The following is a 16,579-nucleotide window of genomic DNA, read 5'->3' as shown; positions in this document are numbered from 1 at the left end:
GAAAGCACGAAACACCTCCGGCTTCGCTTTTCGCTTGCTTTCGCATAGATGTCTTTCTTCATTCAGCATACAGAGTATACGTGTTATTAACTTCTGCATAGATACATGCGAGTGAGCCTCTCAGCGTCTTCTGTTTCTTCGCTGATTTCTCTTCACCTCCGCTTCGCTTAGCTCTATTTCTGTGTGCCGCGTTCCTGTGCCCATCATCGCGACGACGGTATTTTTATTATTCTTTTCGCTTCCACAATAGATGTTGTGATTGAGAGAAGTATCAGTGCTTTAGTGCTAGAAAACAAGTGTATCACAGCGGGCGTAGACACGTTCCACCCTTGATACCTGTAACGACTATCGTGATGTACTGTTCCTCTGGTTCGCAGTTGAAGGGATTCTCGACTGCTGGCTCCTGTGTAAGATCCTGTCTGATCTTTCTCACGCACGTTTTTCCCGCTATGCCCTTGCCCTCTCACGCCATCTTATTCGATGATGTCCCCGCCTCACTCGACGCCCCTTTCTTTTTGCGTTGTGCTTCCTTCCCTTGCCTTTTCCTCGGGCTCACATGTGGGCACTGTCCCGATGCTGCTTTCTCCTATGCCCACAACCACTGATGCCGCTGCTTCTCTCTCCCCGCCACCACAACAAACAAACCTATCTGCATTGGCGACGATGATGGGTATTCGGCTCAGAAACGATCCAGAACAACAACGGAGGCGCTGCACCCAAGAAAAAAAAAGCAACAAAGAAAAATATCGCTTTGACGTAAGGCTTGGTAACTGTTAAGGAAGGGAAACACATTATCAAGTGCAGGTTAAGAGGGACAACTCAACTGCCATCTAAGGCTTGATTAACTAAGTTCCCGTCCTCTTTTTTTTCGCGTGTGTTTCCAAGCACGCACGTTAGTATTTCTTTATATATTTTTTTAAATCCACCTTGCCTTTCCGTCAGGAGAGCAAAGACGGTAGCACACGAACAACTCTCCGCTATCTACACAAACCATAGAGCAAGAGAAGAGACAGGAAAACGCGGGGAGGTAACGAAGGCGTTTTGTCTCTTATCAACACTCCTCCTCCGGGCAGCACACATCTACGTCTTTATTTATATAACTCGCAACGACGCCTTCTTTTGCGTACCATGGACTCGAGTCATCTCATTGCACTGCTGAATGGACTGCGCTCCGCAGACAACCAGGAGCGCAAGTCCGCCGAGGAGCACTACAACGGCATGGTTGCCTCCAATCCCGTTTGGATGATGTGTGCCTTGGCGGAGACCAGTGCGACCTCGCAGGACACGGGTGTGAGGACCATGAGCTTGGTGTTGCTGCGGAAGCTCTTCAACGCTACCCCGTCGCCGTACGCCGCGTCCGACGCCGGAGCGCGCGCTGCGGTGAAGGCGCATATGCTCGCTGTGATCAACTCTGCCTCTCAGGGTGGCCTGCGCTCGCCTGCTGCGGCGTGCGTCAGTGCTCTGGCGGTGCAGGTGTTCCAGGAGAAGGAGGACTGGAATGAGCTGTGGACGAGCGTTATGACCATCCTCGGCGATGTCAAGGGCGACACGGCGCTGAGGACGATGTGCTGCGAAATCGTCCAGGCAACCTCGATGGCCATGGCTGCGTACTTCCAGTCTCACGCCGATACGCTAGCGACGGGGTTGGAGACGTGCTTCACGCAAGGGACAGACGGCGCTGACCTCAAGAAGGCCGCCTTCGAGGCGACGATTCGTCTGTCGAACCTTGGCATGGCGGACCGTCTGCGTCCGCTGGTGCCGAAGATGCTGAGTGTCATCGAGGCCTACCTGAACCAGGGCGAGTGGGAGGCGGTGGAGTCGATTCTGGAGGCCACTGTGGAGGGAATGTCGTCGAGCATTAGCCTCTTCCAGCATGATGCCGAGCACCTCCTGGGGCTCATGATGCAGGTGGCCGCCGCGCCTCAGGTGGACGCCGGTGCGCGCCACATGGCGGTGGAGCTGATGCTGACGTACTGCGAGGAAGTTCCCAAGACCGTGCGCAAGGTGCCGCAGTTTGCCTCATCCTTCTTCGAGTTGCTCTTCCAGTACACTCTGAACCCCGACTACGGCGCGGACTGGGACGTCACCGGTCGCGACAAAGACGAGGACAACCTCGAGGAGAACTCGGATCTGGTGATCGGGTCGAGCGGGCTGGACCGTATTTCGAACGCCCTCGGCGGTCGCAAGCTTCAAAAAACGGCGCAGACGCTGTTTGCGCAGAACATCAACTCGCCAGAGTGGCAGCATAGAAACGCCGCGGTGCTGCTTATCTGCTACGCAGGGGAGGGCATGCGCACTGTCTTTTCGTCGCAGCTGCCGTCGCTGGTGCAGATGGTCGTGCCGCACGTGAAGGACGAGTCCAAGTACGTGCGCGCCAACACGCTCGACTGCCTCGCGCAGCTCTCCCAGGACTTCGCGCCGGAGCTGCAGATGAAGGTGCACGGCGCCATCCTGCCTGCAGTCGTTGCTGCTCTGCGCGACGACGTGCCGCGCGTGGCGACGTGCGCGGCGAACTGCCTCGACAGCTTCATTGACAGCGTGACGGGCGATGAGGAGGAGGACGACGACGAGGACGGCCTCGACGAGTTCCGCGCCATCCTGCATCCGTACATCGAGGTGATGTGCGGCGACTGCCTAGCGATGATCCGAGGGACACAGCACTTCTTTGTCCGCGAGGCGGCGCTGGGTGTGCTCTCGTCAGTGTCCTCAACGTGCAAGGGCATGCTTCTGCCGTACGTGGAGGCGCTCGTGCCTGTCTACCAGGAGGTGCTGAGCTTTCCGGACGCGCCGGAGGCGATGAAGACAAAGTGCAAGGCCATCGAGTGTGTGACGCTGCTCGCCTGCGGCGTTGGTCGTGATGCGTTTGCCAAGTACGCGCATGATGTGTGCAACTACTTGAAGCAGCTGTGCGACGGCGGCCTCACAAACGATGACCCGCGCACACGTTTCGTGATGCGTGGCTGGACATGCATGGTGGAGTGCCTCAAGGACCAGGCCCAGCCGTACCTCAGCACCGTCATCCCCATCCTGCTGAACATGATGAGCATGGAGTGCGACATGGAGATCGCGAACGTCGGCGTCGGCGAGGACGACGATGACGAGGACCTGCCGGACGGTGTGGAGAAGATGCGCTTTGTTATCCCGGGCGTCGGTGAGCGAGTTGTGACGATTCACACAAGCCTCATCGAGGACAAGGAGCTTGCCTCCAACGTGGTCTTCGCGATGCTGAAGGACCTTGGCATCGGACTGGCCCCATACTTCTGCGATATTGCGAACGCGGCCATGGGCCAGCTGTCCTTCATTGCTGGCGAGGCTGTTCGTGAGAGCGGCGCGTCGATGCTCGAAGAGATACTGAAGTGCTACGAGGAGATGAAGGACCCGGCGGCACAGCAGCTGGCCGAGGCAGCTCTGCCGAAGCTGATGGAGGCGCTCGGCGAGGAGTCGGAGAACAGCGTGATGGAGGTGATGCTGCGGTGCATTGGTCGCTGCGTTAGCGTGCACCCGGCAATCATGAGTCCCGCCAACACAGCCCTCGTGTGCGACAAGGTAATGGCAGCTTTGGAGGTTGTGGTGAAGCGCCGCAACGAGTGCCTGGAGAAGAAGGCGACGGAGAACGATGAGGACGAGCTCGACGCGCTTGAGGTGGAGGACGAGGAGGTCCAGCTGACCATCTCCTCCATGTGTGACTTGATCGGCACTCTTCTCGCTGCCTCGAAGGAGGTGTTCGCGGCGCCGTTCCTTGAGAAAGCCTTCCCTGTGCTCGGTGAGTGGCTCCAGGCGTCGACGGACGACTTTTACATGACGCGTGCCGCCGGCATTCTGAGCGACTTTGTGACGCACGCGCCGCAGTCGATTGTTCCGTCGCTGCCACAGATCTGTACGAGCTCGTTGACGATCGCGTCGTCGTCCTCCGACGACGGGCTGCTGCAGAGCAACTTTTACCTCATGAACGTCATTGTCCAGCTGCTCGGATCGCACGCTACTACGAACATGGGTGTCGACGGTGGTGAGTACGCTGTACACGTGCAGCAGGTGGCCGAAAAGTACTTCTCGTTGAACCTGGTGAATCAGGAAGAGTACGCGCACTGCACCTGTAACGTGATCAGCCTGTACGTGTCGCTGCTGAACTTCTACGGCACCACGGTGCTCCAGCAGGTGGCAACAGCAATGCTGACAGTAGTGGGCAAGGCGCTGCCGGCGAAGGATGACGAGATAGAGGCCCGCCGCATCCACGATGTGGTTCTCGGGTGGGTGACAAACAACCATCCCGTCCTGCAAGCCCTCCCCGGCTCCGCTGCCGGATTTTTGACTTGCGTGAAGGCAGCTAGCCCTAGCTGCCTCTCCGAGCAGGCGAAGCAGTACCTTGCTACTATATAAGTGCCACTGGCGGCAGTGATGTATGTGTGTGTGAGCTGCATAAGAGCTGAGCGGGTGAAGACGAAAAAGGAGTCCGAAAAAAAGAGAGGGCCAGAACAAGATAGCAACTTGTCTGAGCGCAACGCGTTGCGATAGGAAGGGGGACGGCAGGGGAGGGATGCTCATGGGGGGGGGAGTATTTCGCCAACACAGGCGCATCCTATTTTCTGCCCTTTCCCGGCTCTGTGGCGCCAACCTTCCGCACTTCCCTCTCGTCTCCCTCTCTCCCTCCCTCTCTGCCTCTTTCTGTTTGAAATTCCTGGCTGCATCGCTTCGTTGTCATGCTTATGAAGACGTTAATGTAATGCGAAAGGGAGAAGAAATCGGGAGAATGCGATGCCAAGGCCTCGCAGCAGGAAATGAGGGGCTGGGGTGGGAGTGGTCTATGGATAAGCAGAACCAACGTCCGATACAGGGACACGTACACGAAGGAGGAGGGGAGGGGGGAGGGGCGCTTGTAAGCAGCGCGGCGACTTGTTCGTTTGGTGTATTGCCCCCCCCCCTCACCCACCTCCTCTCCTCGCTCTCTGTCTCTCTCTCGTTCTTTCTCCTCATGCTCGTCCCCACAGCTTGTTTGCTGTACCTCTTCCCTCCCTTCCTCTCCGTCCATTCCGGCGTGCCCGCTATTCTGTGATGCAGTGGAGTTCGATTGTCTCGTTAGTTTCTTTTCGATGATGATACTCTTTTGTTGTTAGGTGTGCCTCTGCAATGGTTTTAAGCCTGTGTGTGTGCGTTAGCTTCTCTTCCTTTTCTTGGTAATGTTTTCATGTGTGTGCCTTTTACATGACGCTCTCTCAAATTAAAGGCAGATAAGACGCTGATCACATCGGTCTGACGCCAGTCTGCCCCGTAGGAGTAGGGGGTGGTGGAGGGGTGGAGGGAACGCAACATGTGGCACTCGAAGTGCCACAGCGCGGGCTTCTTGCCACTCTGTGGCTGCCAGCAGAGTGCGTGCAGATGCGTAACAGACAGCTGGCAAGCTCCGACACATGTATACGTATACACGCATACATCTCAAGTAAAACACGGAGAGGGAGGCGTGCGATAACACAGAGCACTTCCGACGGATGGGAGCCTCTGCGCATCTTCGGAAGCCCTCTCAGGCATCGCTACGACGATCCTTTGTTTAGTGAAGTGGGGAGTCCTTCTCTTCGTTCGCGTCCTGCCCACCTTGTTTCCACCGGGCGAGTCCCCGTGCTCTTCATCCCTTCACATCTTCGTCTCCTTGTCTTCTCTCTTTCCCTGCAACGACATCACCCCCCCCCTGTCGACAAGAACACCAAAACAATGTGCGCCAACATCACGTGTTACACAGTCTTTCGCTGTTGCATAGCCAAACAAGTAACGGAATCAGCGACGTACGAGACGCGACCGCTGCGCTTCTGCTCTCCCCCTCCACCGCAGGGCGCGCGTGCCTCTTTCAGTGCGTTCTCGACGGAGCGAGCTGCAAAGGCATGCGCGTGATTCCTCAAAAGGAAAAGTGAGAGCATTCGATCCACAAAAAAGAAAGACACACACGTACACACGCACACGCAGACTTTTATGCGAGGAAGCCGAACCGCGGATACATCGAAGGACAGCGCTGCTCGGCAACAGAGATGGGCAACACCTCCAGCCGGGACTGGTTTGACCCCTACGCTATCAACACTCCGCTTGCCGGTTTGTGTGCGGTCTCATGCCTATTCAACAGCGTACCAAATGGCGTGCTGCGAATATCGAACGTCTACACCAACGTCACACTGCTTGTACTCCTTGGCTGCTCCACCGGGTGCAGCACCTCGCTGCATATGCCGCTGTTAGGCGCGCAGACGGGCCTCGCAGCGTCGCTGCTTTTTACCTTTGGCGCGCCAATGAAGATTCACTTCACGAGTCGCCTCTTTCCGCGCTCCGTGCATTACGGAATTGGTGCATTTTACACTACCTACCACGCGATGCAGCTGCAGAAGGAGCTGAACTACTTTGAAGACGCACACGAAGACGGCGAGGATGAGGTGTTTTAGTGTACTTGCCCGCTCCGTGACGAAGGCGAATGTGCAGCTGCCTGTGTTGCTGTGTGGGAGTCTTGGTCGATGGCCGTGTGCGTGAGTGTGCGTGTCTAGGCCCACTGCGTGTCGTGGTTGTTGCGCCACGCGCGTGTGTGTGTGCGTTTTCAGAGATCTTCCAGGCTGCGTACGTGCACACATCACATTCAAACAGGGGTGCCCATCGAGTTGAATGCCGTATCGCCGAAGAATAGACATGCCCGTGCAGAGGCACAGGTGGGCGCAGGGATACACGTTTGAACGCGCATACAGTGATGGCAACAGGGATACTACTTCAGGGGCTCGCCTTGCCGGCGTACTTGTGTGAGCATTGCGGCGCCCGCTCGTTTCCTACTTGTCGCCGCTCGCACACACGCGCACACATACACAGACAAGCTCAAGCTATTCTGTTGGACATGCGGGAAGGAGGCACATCATCCTTTTTTCTCGTATTTATGTGTGTGTGTGTGGTCCCAACATGTGACCCACTTGTGATTTCCCTCTCCTTCTCCTTCACGGGTGTCTCTGGGCCGCGTCCTCTGCCTCATGCAACGGTGTAGTTTGCCGCGTCTTTTCTGCGCTTCCTCCTCGCCTCCCCCCTACGCTCGATGCTTTATTTTTTTGCTGTTTCTCACCTTGGCGTCGTACCACCTGCTCCTCTTCATCTCTGCCCCCCCCTCCCATCTTCCCCTGTGCATCCTACACACGCACACGCACATCCTTAAACAGGTGCACACGGTTTTCTGCGCACGTTGCCGACACTGCACAACGGGTGTCACAGGAGTGTGCCGAAAGAAGAGAAGAAAGAGCACGCGTAAAGACGGAGAGAGGTGCCGTGTGACACGTACAGAGGTACGCGGTGACCGGCGCTCATGCCAAACGGTTCGACGTGAATGCAGAAGTATGGAAGACCGCAACTCCGTGGCGTCTAGCGTCTTCTTCACCGGCGTATCTCTCGTCATCGAGAAGGAGAAGCTGCGTCAGCACTTCGAGTCCATCGGCCATGTCGTGAACTTCACCATCTTCGGCCCGGCGCCCGGGAAGGACTTCCGCTATGGCATCGTCGGATACATGGATGAGAGGACAGCGGAGGAGGCTATTCGCCGCCTTGATGGCACCACCTTCGGCGAGCGTGCGATGCGGGTGACGGCGGCACGCAGCACCACACTTCACGGACCGGTCCGTGCAGGTCCCGGCGGCGGCGGCAGTGGACCCGCTGATCATTCCACCTTTCGCAAGCGGCCGCGAGAGCCGTATCCGTCTCCGTACTCATCACGTCCGCCTTATGGTACTGGAATGGGCCGTGGCGGTGGCATGCGTGCTCCGATGGCGCGTGCTCCGCTCTCTGCACAACAGCAACAGAAACAGGAGCGGTCACAGCAGCCAACCACAGACAAGGCCAGACGAGAAACGATGCAGTTCCCGCGCTTCTACACGGATCCGATTCTCGGCCGCGACGGTTCTCTCGTACTTGACGCACTGCGTGGCATGGCAACAGAGGAGGCGTACTCGGCTGTAGAGCAGCTGCGCGTGCTGGCGTTGGAGCGTCCAAACGAGGCAAAGTGTCTGCTGCACAACAATCCGGCGCTGAAGTCGGCGGTAATCATGACGCTGCAACACGCCGGGCGAATCCCATTAGGCTCGCTGCCTCGTGATGCGTACCGGTCGCGAGGGGCTGTGGAGGCAGAGGCGGAGCTAGCGCAGCCACGGTCACCCCAACAACCGACGTCGTCGCAGCAGCCCGTCCTGCAAACGCCACAGCAGACGCCGCAGCAGCCCCCGTCAGAGTCACCGAAGCCGGCCAAGAAGGAGGCGAAGTCGGCGGCCAAAAGTGGCGAGGCGCCCGGTGCCCGCAAACGCGATGCCGCCACCGGTAGCGCTTCTTCGGCGGCTGCCCCCTCCGGGTCTCAGACGTCGCTTGTGGCACCATCAACCCCGATGACAGAGGCGGAGCGCGATGAGGTACTGGAGCTCATTCAAAGCATGAGCGAGGAAGATGTGGAGCGGGTGCTGACCATGTCGGCGCGCGACTTTGCGCGGGTGCCGGATCCAGCGCAGCGGAAGCAGCTGGAGGTGCTCCAGAAGCGGCTTTTGGAGATGTCTCAAGATTTATGACGGCAAAGAGAGTGCTGGGAGGCGACGACTGTACAGGTGTGGAGGAGCTGCGGGCGTTAATGATGGGGGGTGAAGGGGGAGGAGACGCAAAGACACGGCCTTCTTCTCTCCCCTCTGCCGTGTGCTTTAGGCTGTAGGACCGCTTTCAACACCTATTGTTTTTTTTTGTGTGTTTGGGATGTGTATGGACGGTACGAAGGCTCGCATGCTCGTGCGAGTACGTGTGTATGGGTGCGCGTGAGGTGGAAGGAGGAGAGGTGTGGGTGGGGGAGGTGTGCCGGTGTGAATTTCCGTTGGCGGTCTCAACGCGTGCCTCCTGCCTTCCGCCTCCCGCCTACTTCTCCTATTGAAGAGCATGTTGTGTTGCGCTAGCAGCAAGAAGGAAGCAAACAAACGTAAAGCCGCCGTCATCAGGTGACGGAGGGGAAAATGAGAGAGAAGACGTTACTTGCGAGGTGTGTAAGCGGAGGTGCTGCAGCTGAGAGAAGAGCACGCACAGTCACAGAGCCCCCCCTCCCCCCTGCAACGGCATGCACGCCGGAAAGCAACAAGCAATCATCTCTACATGGCCGGTGCAGTACTCCCGCCGGGCCACGGCGCTACCAGCCACACGCGTGGGATGCCTGGAGCTACTTGAAAGAAGAATGGGAGGGCCTTTCAAACTCTTTCTGAGAGCGGGCGTCTCCGTTTCTCTGCATCTCCTGTCGGATTCACTGCCTTTGAGGCTTCAACCTCGTTACTTTTATTGCTTCCGTCTTTCCCTTCTAAGTGCTCTCGCACGGCTCTCTGTCTCGGTTTCATTAGCCAAACGACCAAGCTTTCGTAAACACACGTTGCGTTGAGACGGCGCGTTCGGGGGACGGGTTGACCCGGTGTTGCGCCTCTCACACAGATTTGTGTGCTCGAACTTTACGACTTTCTTTTTATTGCTTCCCTTTCTCTAGACACGTAGAACGTAACCACAACGGCTGCCTCGCTGCCAAGGCCCGATCGCCCCTATCTGCACACTGCCGACACAATCGACACAACTTTTTTTTTTCGTTCTCTCTCTCCACACACACACACACACACACACACACACTCTTGCTCGCGCTACTGCGCTCTGCTGCTGCTCTTTCCTTCCCCATATTCTCTCAACACGAGAAGCTGCTGCTACGGCAGCGTGCACGTGCGAAAAAAAAAGACAAAAAAACTCGTCCTTCTTTGCAAAACGGTGTTGCTTCACCGCACAGACACAGCCGCAAGTAGGCAGACAGGCATTGTCCACCTGTCTCTGCTGCTCCCTCTCTCTCTCACAGCACACGTGAACCTCGAGGGATATCATATACACTCAAGCCCATCAAAATGCGCGTCCGATTCGTGGATTCGTCTGACGACGGGGCCTCACATGAGGCGGCAATGGATCTCAGGTCCGCACAAGACGATGGCGCGGAGTCCACCGAGAGCTCCATGCGCGGCGCTTCTCGCCAGCCGTACGTCGGTGGCGAAGAGGCTGAGAACAAGGACACGAATCGCCGTCAGGGTAGTAGACGTGGTGGTGGGTGGCTATCTTCCATGTTGGACAAGGGTGTCAACGCTGCATCTGGTCTGTTTTTAGAGCCTAGAAATGACTCACCGCACGAGCCTGTCGAAGACGTGCCCTTCAACGCTCAGCTACCACTTACCGGCCCTAATCGCGGCAGCGGCGTAGTTGCTGGTAGTCACATGCCAGATAGGCTCAGCAGCAGCAGCGGTGGCTGGGAATTTGACAGGGTTGAGCACCGCAGCTCTATGGAGTTGGTTCCGCCCACTGAATCGGCAAGCACCCTGGAAGGTAATGATTTGGAGAGGGATAGCGATCCCGATCAGGTGAACCTAAACCTGAAAGACACGTTACTGCTGTTTATACAGACCGACTCTGACGTGTTCATGAACATAATCCTCGCAACCCTGAAGGCCAGCAACGAGCTCGTAGACGGGGAGACCTTCGAAATAGTTAGTGGAAACCCGGCACTGCTGAAAGTTTTCCTCGACTCTGGCCGCGTCGACATTGACGATCCTCGCGTGCAGTCGGTCGTGCAGACAAAGCTCGGCGAGGTGCTTGCCGGCGATCCCTACGACGGTGACGTCGTTTCTGGCGATCTGCTCAACTACGTCCGGTCCCTGTGCAGCATCCAAACAAGTCGTATCACCTTTCAGCAGATGGTGCTCCTGCGCTACTCTGGTTTCGACTACGTGGAGCTGCTAATCGACTACCCGTATCTGCTGGAGGATTTGGAGAAGCCCAGCTTCTGCATATACCTCGTCTTTGACGTCCTGCACTACATCAGCATTGCGATTAGCTGGATTGGCGTGTTGATTACGTTGACGTTCACCGCCATGGTACTGTGGTCGGTGGTGTTTTGGTTCCAGCGCCCCGAGCACCGCAACAATGGCTACTGGATCATCATCACGTACGTTGGCGGCTATGTGGTGAGTATTGTCGCAACCATGCGGGCGGAGGATGGCAAGATCAAGCGCTATGAGAATCAAGTGTGGCAGTACCCGAACAACCTGTTTCGGATTGTACCCATCATCCCTGTGTACGAGATTATGCTTAGCTACGTGTTGCTGCGGTACGAGATTTCGGCCAACGCGAAGCGCTTTTTCATTATCCGGTACGATCTGCGCAATGGCTCCCTGGTCCAGCACATTGCCAACGGCTGCTTTTACGCCCTGCCGCAAATGATTCTGCAGACGTTCCTCTTCACCAGTGATGCTCTCCAAAACCATCGCTACCTCCAGGGCGCCTATTACTGGCTACTCTTGGGTTGCTCGTTGACGTTGATAACCATGTCAATATTCGCCTACCACCGCATTGCCTTCTTCACGCACTCGTGCAACAGCTTTAGGTTTGCGGTTCTATCGAGCCAAAGCACGAGCACCAAAGACCATACGCGCGTGCTCGCCCGCCGCGTCCATCCGTCTGACATCGCCACGAAGATATTTATCTTCTTCACCATATACTTTATCGTTGCCCAGACGGTGACCCTTGTTGTGCTTATGCTCACCCTTCACTCCAGCACGAGAATCGCGATCATCTTCCCCGCCGTCTACATGGCCGTCCTTGGCCTCTCTATCATTGTAATCGTGGTTGTCTCCGTCAACCTGTCCTTCTCGCGGGGCATGGGTGCCATTGGTATTCCTGTGGCGCTGATGCAAATCGCCTTTCTCGTGTACATCAACGTGGGTGCGACAGGCCAAGAGTCCATCTTTAAACTCAACTTCACGTGGATGATACCAAGCATCGTCATCTTTGGGATGATGTGCCTGTCCATGGTAGCCTGGTTAACGATGTTGCTGTTCGAGCTCTTTCGTGGCGTGCGCATTACACAGCAGGCTGTCGATCACTACATCCTGTCGTAGCACTGTATCACCATCCCTCCCACCCCCTCTTCCTTCCACCAGATCGTCGCCTCTTAGCTTTCTTGCACAGAAGCGGACGGCGCTCTGGTCGCTTGGTCCAGGGCCGTTTTTTTTCCTTTTGTGTGCTTCGTCCTTCAATATCTTTGTTGCTCTCTTGCCACGTTGGCCGGTGCACGCCGTACACGTCTGCACGTGAAACCACGCAGATTCATGTGGACGACCACTGCCCAGCCCAACTGCCGCTTGTGTGCACTTTAACACGCGCCCCTTCCTTTTCGTGTTTCTTTTTCACACTGCATGGCAAGTCGACGCGGCACAGCGGGGGAGGGGGAGGTGAAAGAGGTAGACGCTTTTCTTTAATGATGTTCAACGTGCCCACTTTGCTGTACTACATGAGTCACTCTCCAGTCTACCCCCTGGCCCGTCACCCACCCCGCATCGCCTGGTGCGAAGCAGCGTGAGGCACACGTGCTGCAGCAACGCGCCGACTCAGCCATCTCAGCACGGCCTCTGCCTCGAGCTCTACCCACCACCGCAGCCTCGCAGGTCGCCTCGCAGGCCGCTCCCCCATCATGCCGGTCGCCACACGGTGCGTCCGCCATCGGGGGGCGACACTCAGGCTCCCCACGCTAGTGGCCACCTAGGGACGGCTGGGGGATGCCTTCGAGTCACGCTGACACTCTGCCTAATCATATGGATTAGCGCAAGCGTGTGCACCGCTGCGGCTCGCTCTGTCGCAGCCCCATCCAGAACCTGGCCGCTCACACCAGTCGCGATGCACCGCTCAGGCCTTCCCCCTACGTCGCACGCACTCAACTCTGCCACCAGCAGAGGTGGCTGGGCGTCGGAAGGGGATAGGGGGGCTGCCTGGCGTTTCTCCCACAGCGGGGAATGCACTGGGGCCCGAGATACCACGCACGGGGAGGTTTTCTGAGGCCTCAGGGTCCGCGAAATCTACAGCAATCAGAGGAAATTATGACCACCTTTGTCGTCATTTACGTGTGTCTCTGCTTCTTCATACTGTTGTACGTCATACGATCTCCATCTCACACGCTCTCCTCTTCCCCACCCCTACCCAAACGCGTCTCGGCGGTACTCTGACGTACGCTTGCACGCCTTCGGATACCGTTCTTTACTCGCTCCGGTGCTGTTTCGGGCCATTCTGAAGGTGCGGTATGTGTGCTGGTGTTCGCCTGTTGGCATTTATATATATACATGCACTTGTGCACTGTCTTTCTCTCTCGCTTTTTATCCAGTGCTCCTTTACACGTCGTGTCTTTTCACAGGCGTGCGTGCATGTTTGCGACACAGCGCGCTCACATGAGATGCACGCACGCACGCACACACGCGTAAACGGGGGTAGACGCATATAACGAGTTGCTGTGCTTTTGTTTTTTCCTTTACCTCGTTGTGTTGGAAGGGGAGGAAGCAAGATGAGTACAGTTCAGTTGCACCCCCATTTCGTTGCGGCGTGTAACTACGCCGATGTTAGCTCCGTCGTAGGACTTCTGAAGGAGCCGATTGACAGCGGCGACTTTAAGACAAACGACGATGCGCCGTACCTCCCATCCGCGTACACGAGTACCATTCACCTGGGTGATGCCCTAGGTGAGCTTTCGTATCCGACTCACCCGCCGTCGCCGCGAAGGCGGACTTCGAACCTCACGACGGGCGCAAAAACGGTGCACACCTCTTTCGCTACAGACGCATCGGTGCCGTCGAAGCGGTCACCTCTTTCTTTGATTGAGGTGCATGTCGGGTCGGAGGACGGGAAAGCTGCTCCCTTCTTGATTCAGCCGTCGCAAGCGTCGCCGACACCGAGCAGCTCGCGGCTGCGGCTGAGCCATGGCCCGTCCTTGAACGGTGTCGAGGCACGCCGGCCAAGGGTGTTGTGCATATGGGACGTGGATGACACCCTCGTTGCATCCGGAGCCCGTGGGATTCGTCAGAACACTGTGTTCCGGGATTCTGAGCTGGTCGAACTCTTCCGCAGCGCCGGTGACACCGCGCGCCATTTGCTTCTCTCGCAAGGGAGCATCGACGATGTCTTAGAGAAGCCGGGCGGGCGACTGTGGTGCGTGCGGCCCTTTCTGGAGCGCACGACTGACTTCACCGGCGATGGCCGTGCGAGGGCTGGCGACACAGGTCGTTCCTCCCCGGCGCCAGCCTCGTCTAGCAAAGGCGTGAAGAAAGGGAAATCGTTTGCAAATTTTCTCCGTTGCGGGGGTGTTAGCCGGACAAAGGTGCAGCCGGCGTCAAGGTCATCGCTGACCAGTCACACCGATGCCTCGAATGGAGGCAGATCTGCCAGCGACCGCTTGAACGAACACGACCTGCGACACTTTGCATCAGGCACGGTTGTGGTGCGTCTCGCCACCGTGCGAGAAGGCAGTGAAAAGGTAGAGGACTCTGCTTTTCTGGACGACCCCAGCGCGTCACTGACGTGCAAGTGCACCTTCAATGGGCAGCTGGACGACAAGGCAGAACAGCAGGGCCGATGGCTCATTCTTCGACCGGAGGTGTGGGGCATCACACTCGCGTCAATGAACACGTTCTTCCCACCGTCACGCAACACAGCGTTCGTGAACGGCAAAGTATACCGCAAGATGGACGTTGTCTGGTCGCTTGCCATGACCAGCGAGTGGGACTCCGTCTTCTTCATTGACAACAACCTCTCGGAGGTCGGCGTGGTGCGGTATGGGCTGCAGATGTCGGACATGCACGATTTGCGGCGTCAGCACAAGGTGTATCGTTTCTTCCAGGCCGATTATCTGCTCCTCGCGACCTCGGCGAAGCTTCGCGATCTGGGACTGCGGTACGGTCGTGACGTCACAAAGGCGCCCGACACCGCCGAGCTCGCGCCGTCGCTGGAAGACAAGCAGAATCGTAGTACTTGGGGCCAGCAGGCGCAGAAAGCGGCGGCCGCTGCTGCCACCAGCTCAAGTTCCTCGACAGTAATATCAAAGGGCAGCAACGCCGAAGAGGCGAGCGAGTCGAAGCTGTGCAAGTTCGTTGCAGTGTCCAGCTCTGGCAGCGCCGGTACCACAGGCTCCCAAACCAGTGGTGTAACGAGCAGCGACGCCGGCCTCTACGCATCCTGGAAGGGGTGCTCATCGATGCGGGGTCCCGGCGCCAACGGCGTTGCAGACGACGTGAAAATTGTGAAGTCAAAGGAGGGGGATAGTGCGCCTCCGCATCCAGATGCAACGTCCCCGCTAATGGCGCAACGCCGACACCGATCGAGCAACAGCTACCCCCCTGTAGAGGCGGAGTGCCTGTCACTCAGGCTCCCCTCCTTCCCCCCCTGTCACCGTCTTCACGAGGGCGGCAACGGTGATCTCGGGGCCTCGGTGACCACGGCGAATGCAATGATGCGCTCTCCGAAGCTTTCATACAAGGATGTGAACCTGATTGTCGTGAACCTGCACATGCCATCTGAAGCGTACCGCCAGGTACTGACCACTGCACGTGCCAGCAGCAGCGCACAGCGCAGCATGCAGCGCGCCAACAGCCACCTCAGCAGGTACGTCGGCCAGCCTGTGTTTGCCGGCGACCGTAGCTGCACGGATGAGCAATACAAGGACGTCCTCAAGTACTTCCAGGAGGCGGAGAGTACTCTCTTCCAACTAATCGAGGAAGAGATGCGGGCGAACGGCTTCGTGGATGTCAACAAGGCGAGCCGCTGGGTGCCGTGCACGCGCATGGTGTGCGCACCGATTCGCATTCGACCGACGTTTGTGCCGCACATGCTCAGCTTCTACAAGCCTTTTTTCGAGGAGGTAGAGGAGCGGCTGGTTGAGACGCTGCAGCGCACGGGTGGCTCGAGTGCGTCATGCGTGCTGCACACAGAGGCGCAGCGACAGTACTACATCCTGCAGCGCGTGCTCCCTTTCATTGATCCGTATTTGACAGGGGACCTTGGCCGCATCCTCTTTGACGTCTACACCACAGACGGCAGCATCCCTCGCTCGCTGGCAGAGCAGCTGAGGAAGACGGTTGCCAGAACGCGGGAACGCGTTGAGCCTTTGCAGAAGAAAAGACGGCGGTGATGAGAGGTACGAGACTGAAATGGTATTCTGGGTGCGAGATGAGGGGAGGCCGGCACAGTCGAGGAGTACAAGGCATGATGCGAAGTAGCGTCCGGCAACATCCTTTTTTTGATTTTTTTGTTGGATGCTTCTCAATGCGCAGGTGAGTCACGTCTCACATTCGGGTGATTTCCTCGGAGGACTCCGAAGCAACGAGCGAGTGCCTGTTGCGGTTCCCGTAGTTCTTGCCGACTCTTGCGTGCGCTGTCCGCTGTGCTTAGCTTGAGGATTCTCCAAATCCTTTTCCTTTTTCTTTTTCGAGAACCCTCTCCTGCTCTCCACGCCTGGAAGGGCTTGTTTTACGGAAGATGATGAGCAACATGCAGGCGGTGGTGGCGGCAGGGGGTCGGATGACGAGTGACGCATGTGCTTTGGCGACAGCGCAGCCAAACAAGCAGCGCAGAAACCTCGAAGAAGTCGGCGGCAGATGCTGAACGGATTGTAGAGAGCACACTCTTTGTTTTTTTTCTGTTATTGTTTCTGTATGTATGGTAGCTGCTCTCAGAGCTAGTACACACTCCTGCATCTGCACCCGTGGTGCGTCTTACGTGTCTA

At 57.3% G+C, this 16,579-nt stretch overlaps 5 protein-coding genes across 5 annotated transcripts; all 5 read left to right on the top strand.

Annotated features, from left to right (window-relative positions):
* Positions 1-1,128: 1,128 nt before the first annotated feature.
* LMXM_31_2150 (conserved hypothetical protein) lies at positions 1,129-4,377 on the top strand (the record flags this gene model as incomplete). Its single annotated transcript, XM_003878014.1, has 1 exon — positions 1,129-4,377. The coding sequence occupies one exon, from the start codon at positions 1,129-1,131 to the stop codon at positions 4,375-4,377; it is 3,249 nt and encodes a 1,082-aa protein (XP_003878063.1).
* Positions 4,378-6,014: 1,637 nt separating this feature from the next.
* On the top strand, positions 6,015-6,416 carry LMXM_31_2140 (conserved hypothetical protein; the record flags this gene model as incomplete). The annotated part of the gene is made up of 1 exon (XM_003878013.1): positions 6,015-6,416. One exon carries the CDS (start codon positions 6,015-6,017, stop codon positions 6,414-6,416), a length of 402 nt encoding a protein of 133 aa, XP_003878062.1.
* A 924-nt stretch (positions 6,417-7,340) lies between these two features.
* LMXM_31_2130 (conserved hypothetical protein) lies at positions 7,341-8,552 on the top strand (the record flags this gene model as incomplete). Its single annotated transcript, XM_003878012.1, has 1 exon — positions 7,341-8,552. The coding sequence occupies one exon, from the start codon at positions 7,341-7,343 to the stop codon at positions 8,550-8,552; it is 1,212 nt and encodes a 403-aa protein (XP_003878061.1).
* Positions 8,553-9,896: 1,344 nt separating this feature from the next.
* On the top strand, positions 9,897-11,936 carry LMXM_31_2120 (conserved hypothetical protein; the record flags this gene model as incomplete). The annotated part of the gene is made up of 1 exon (XM_003878011.1): positions 9,897-11,936. One exon carries the CDS (start codon positions 9,897-9,899, stop codon positions 11,934-11,936), a length of 2,040 nt encoding a protein of 679 aa, XP_003878060.1.
* A 1,433-nt stretch (positions 11,937-13,369) lies between these two features.
* On the top strand, positions 13,370-15,985 carry LMXM_31_2110 (conserved hypothetical protein; the record flags this gene model as incomplete). Its single annotated transcript, XM_003878010.1, has 1 exon — positions 13,370-15,985. The coding sequence occupies one exon, from the start codon at positions 13,370-13,372 to the stop codon at positions 15,983-15,985; it is 2,616 nt and encodes an 871-aa protein (XP_003878059.1).
* Between the last annotated feature and the right edge of the window lie 594 nt (positions 15,986-16,579).

This window comes from Leishmania mexicana, chromosome 31 (genome assembly GCF_000234665.1).
Source record: "Leishmania mexicana MHOM/GT/2001/U1103 complete genome, chromosome 31".
Taxonomy (NCBI): Eukaryota; Euglenozoa; class Kinetoplastea; order Trypanosomatida; family Trypanosomatidae; genus Leishmania; species Leishmania mexicana.
This window is presented reverse-complemented; position numbering and strand designations above follow the sequence as displayed.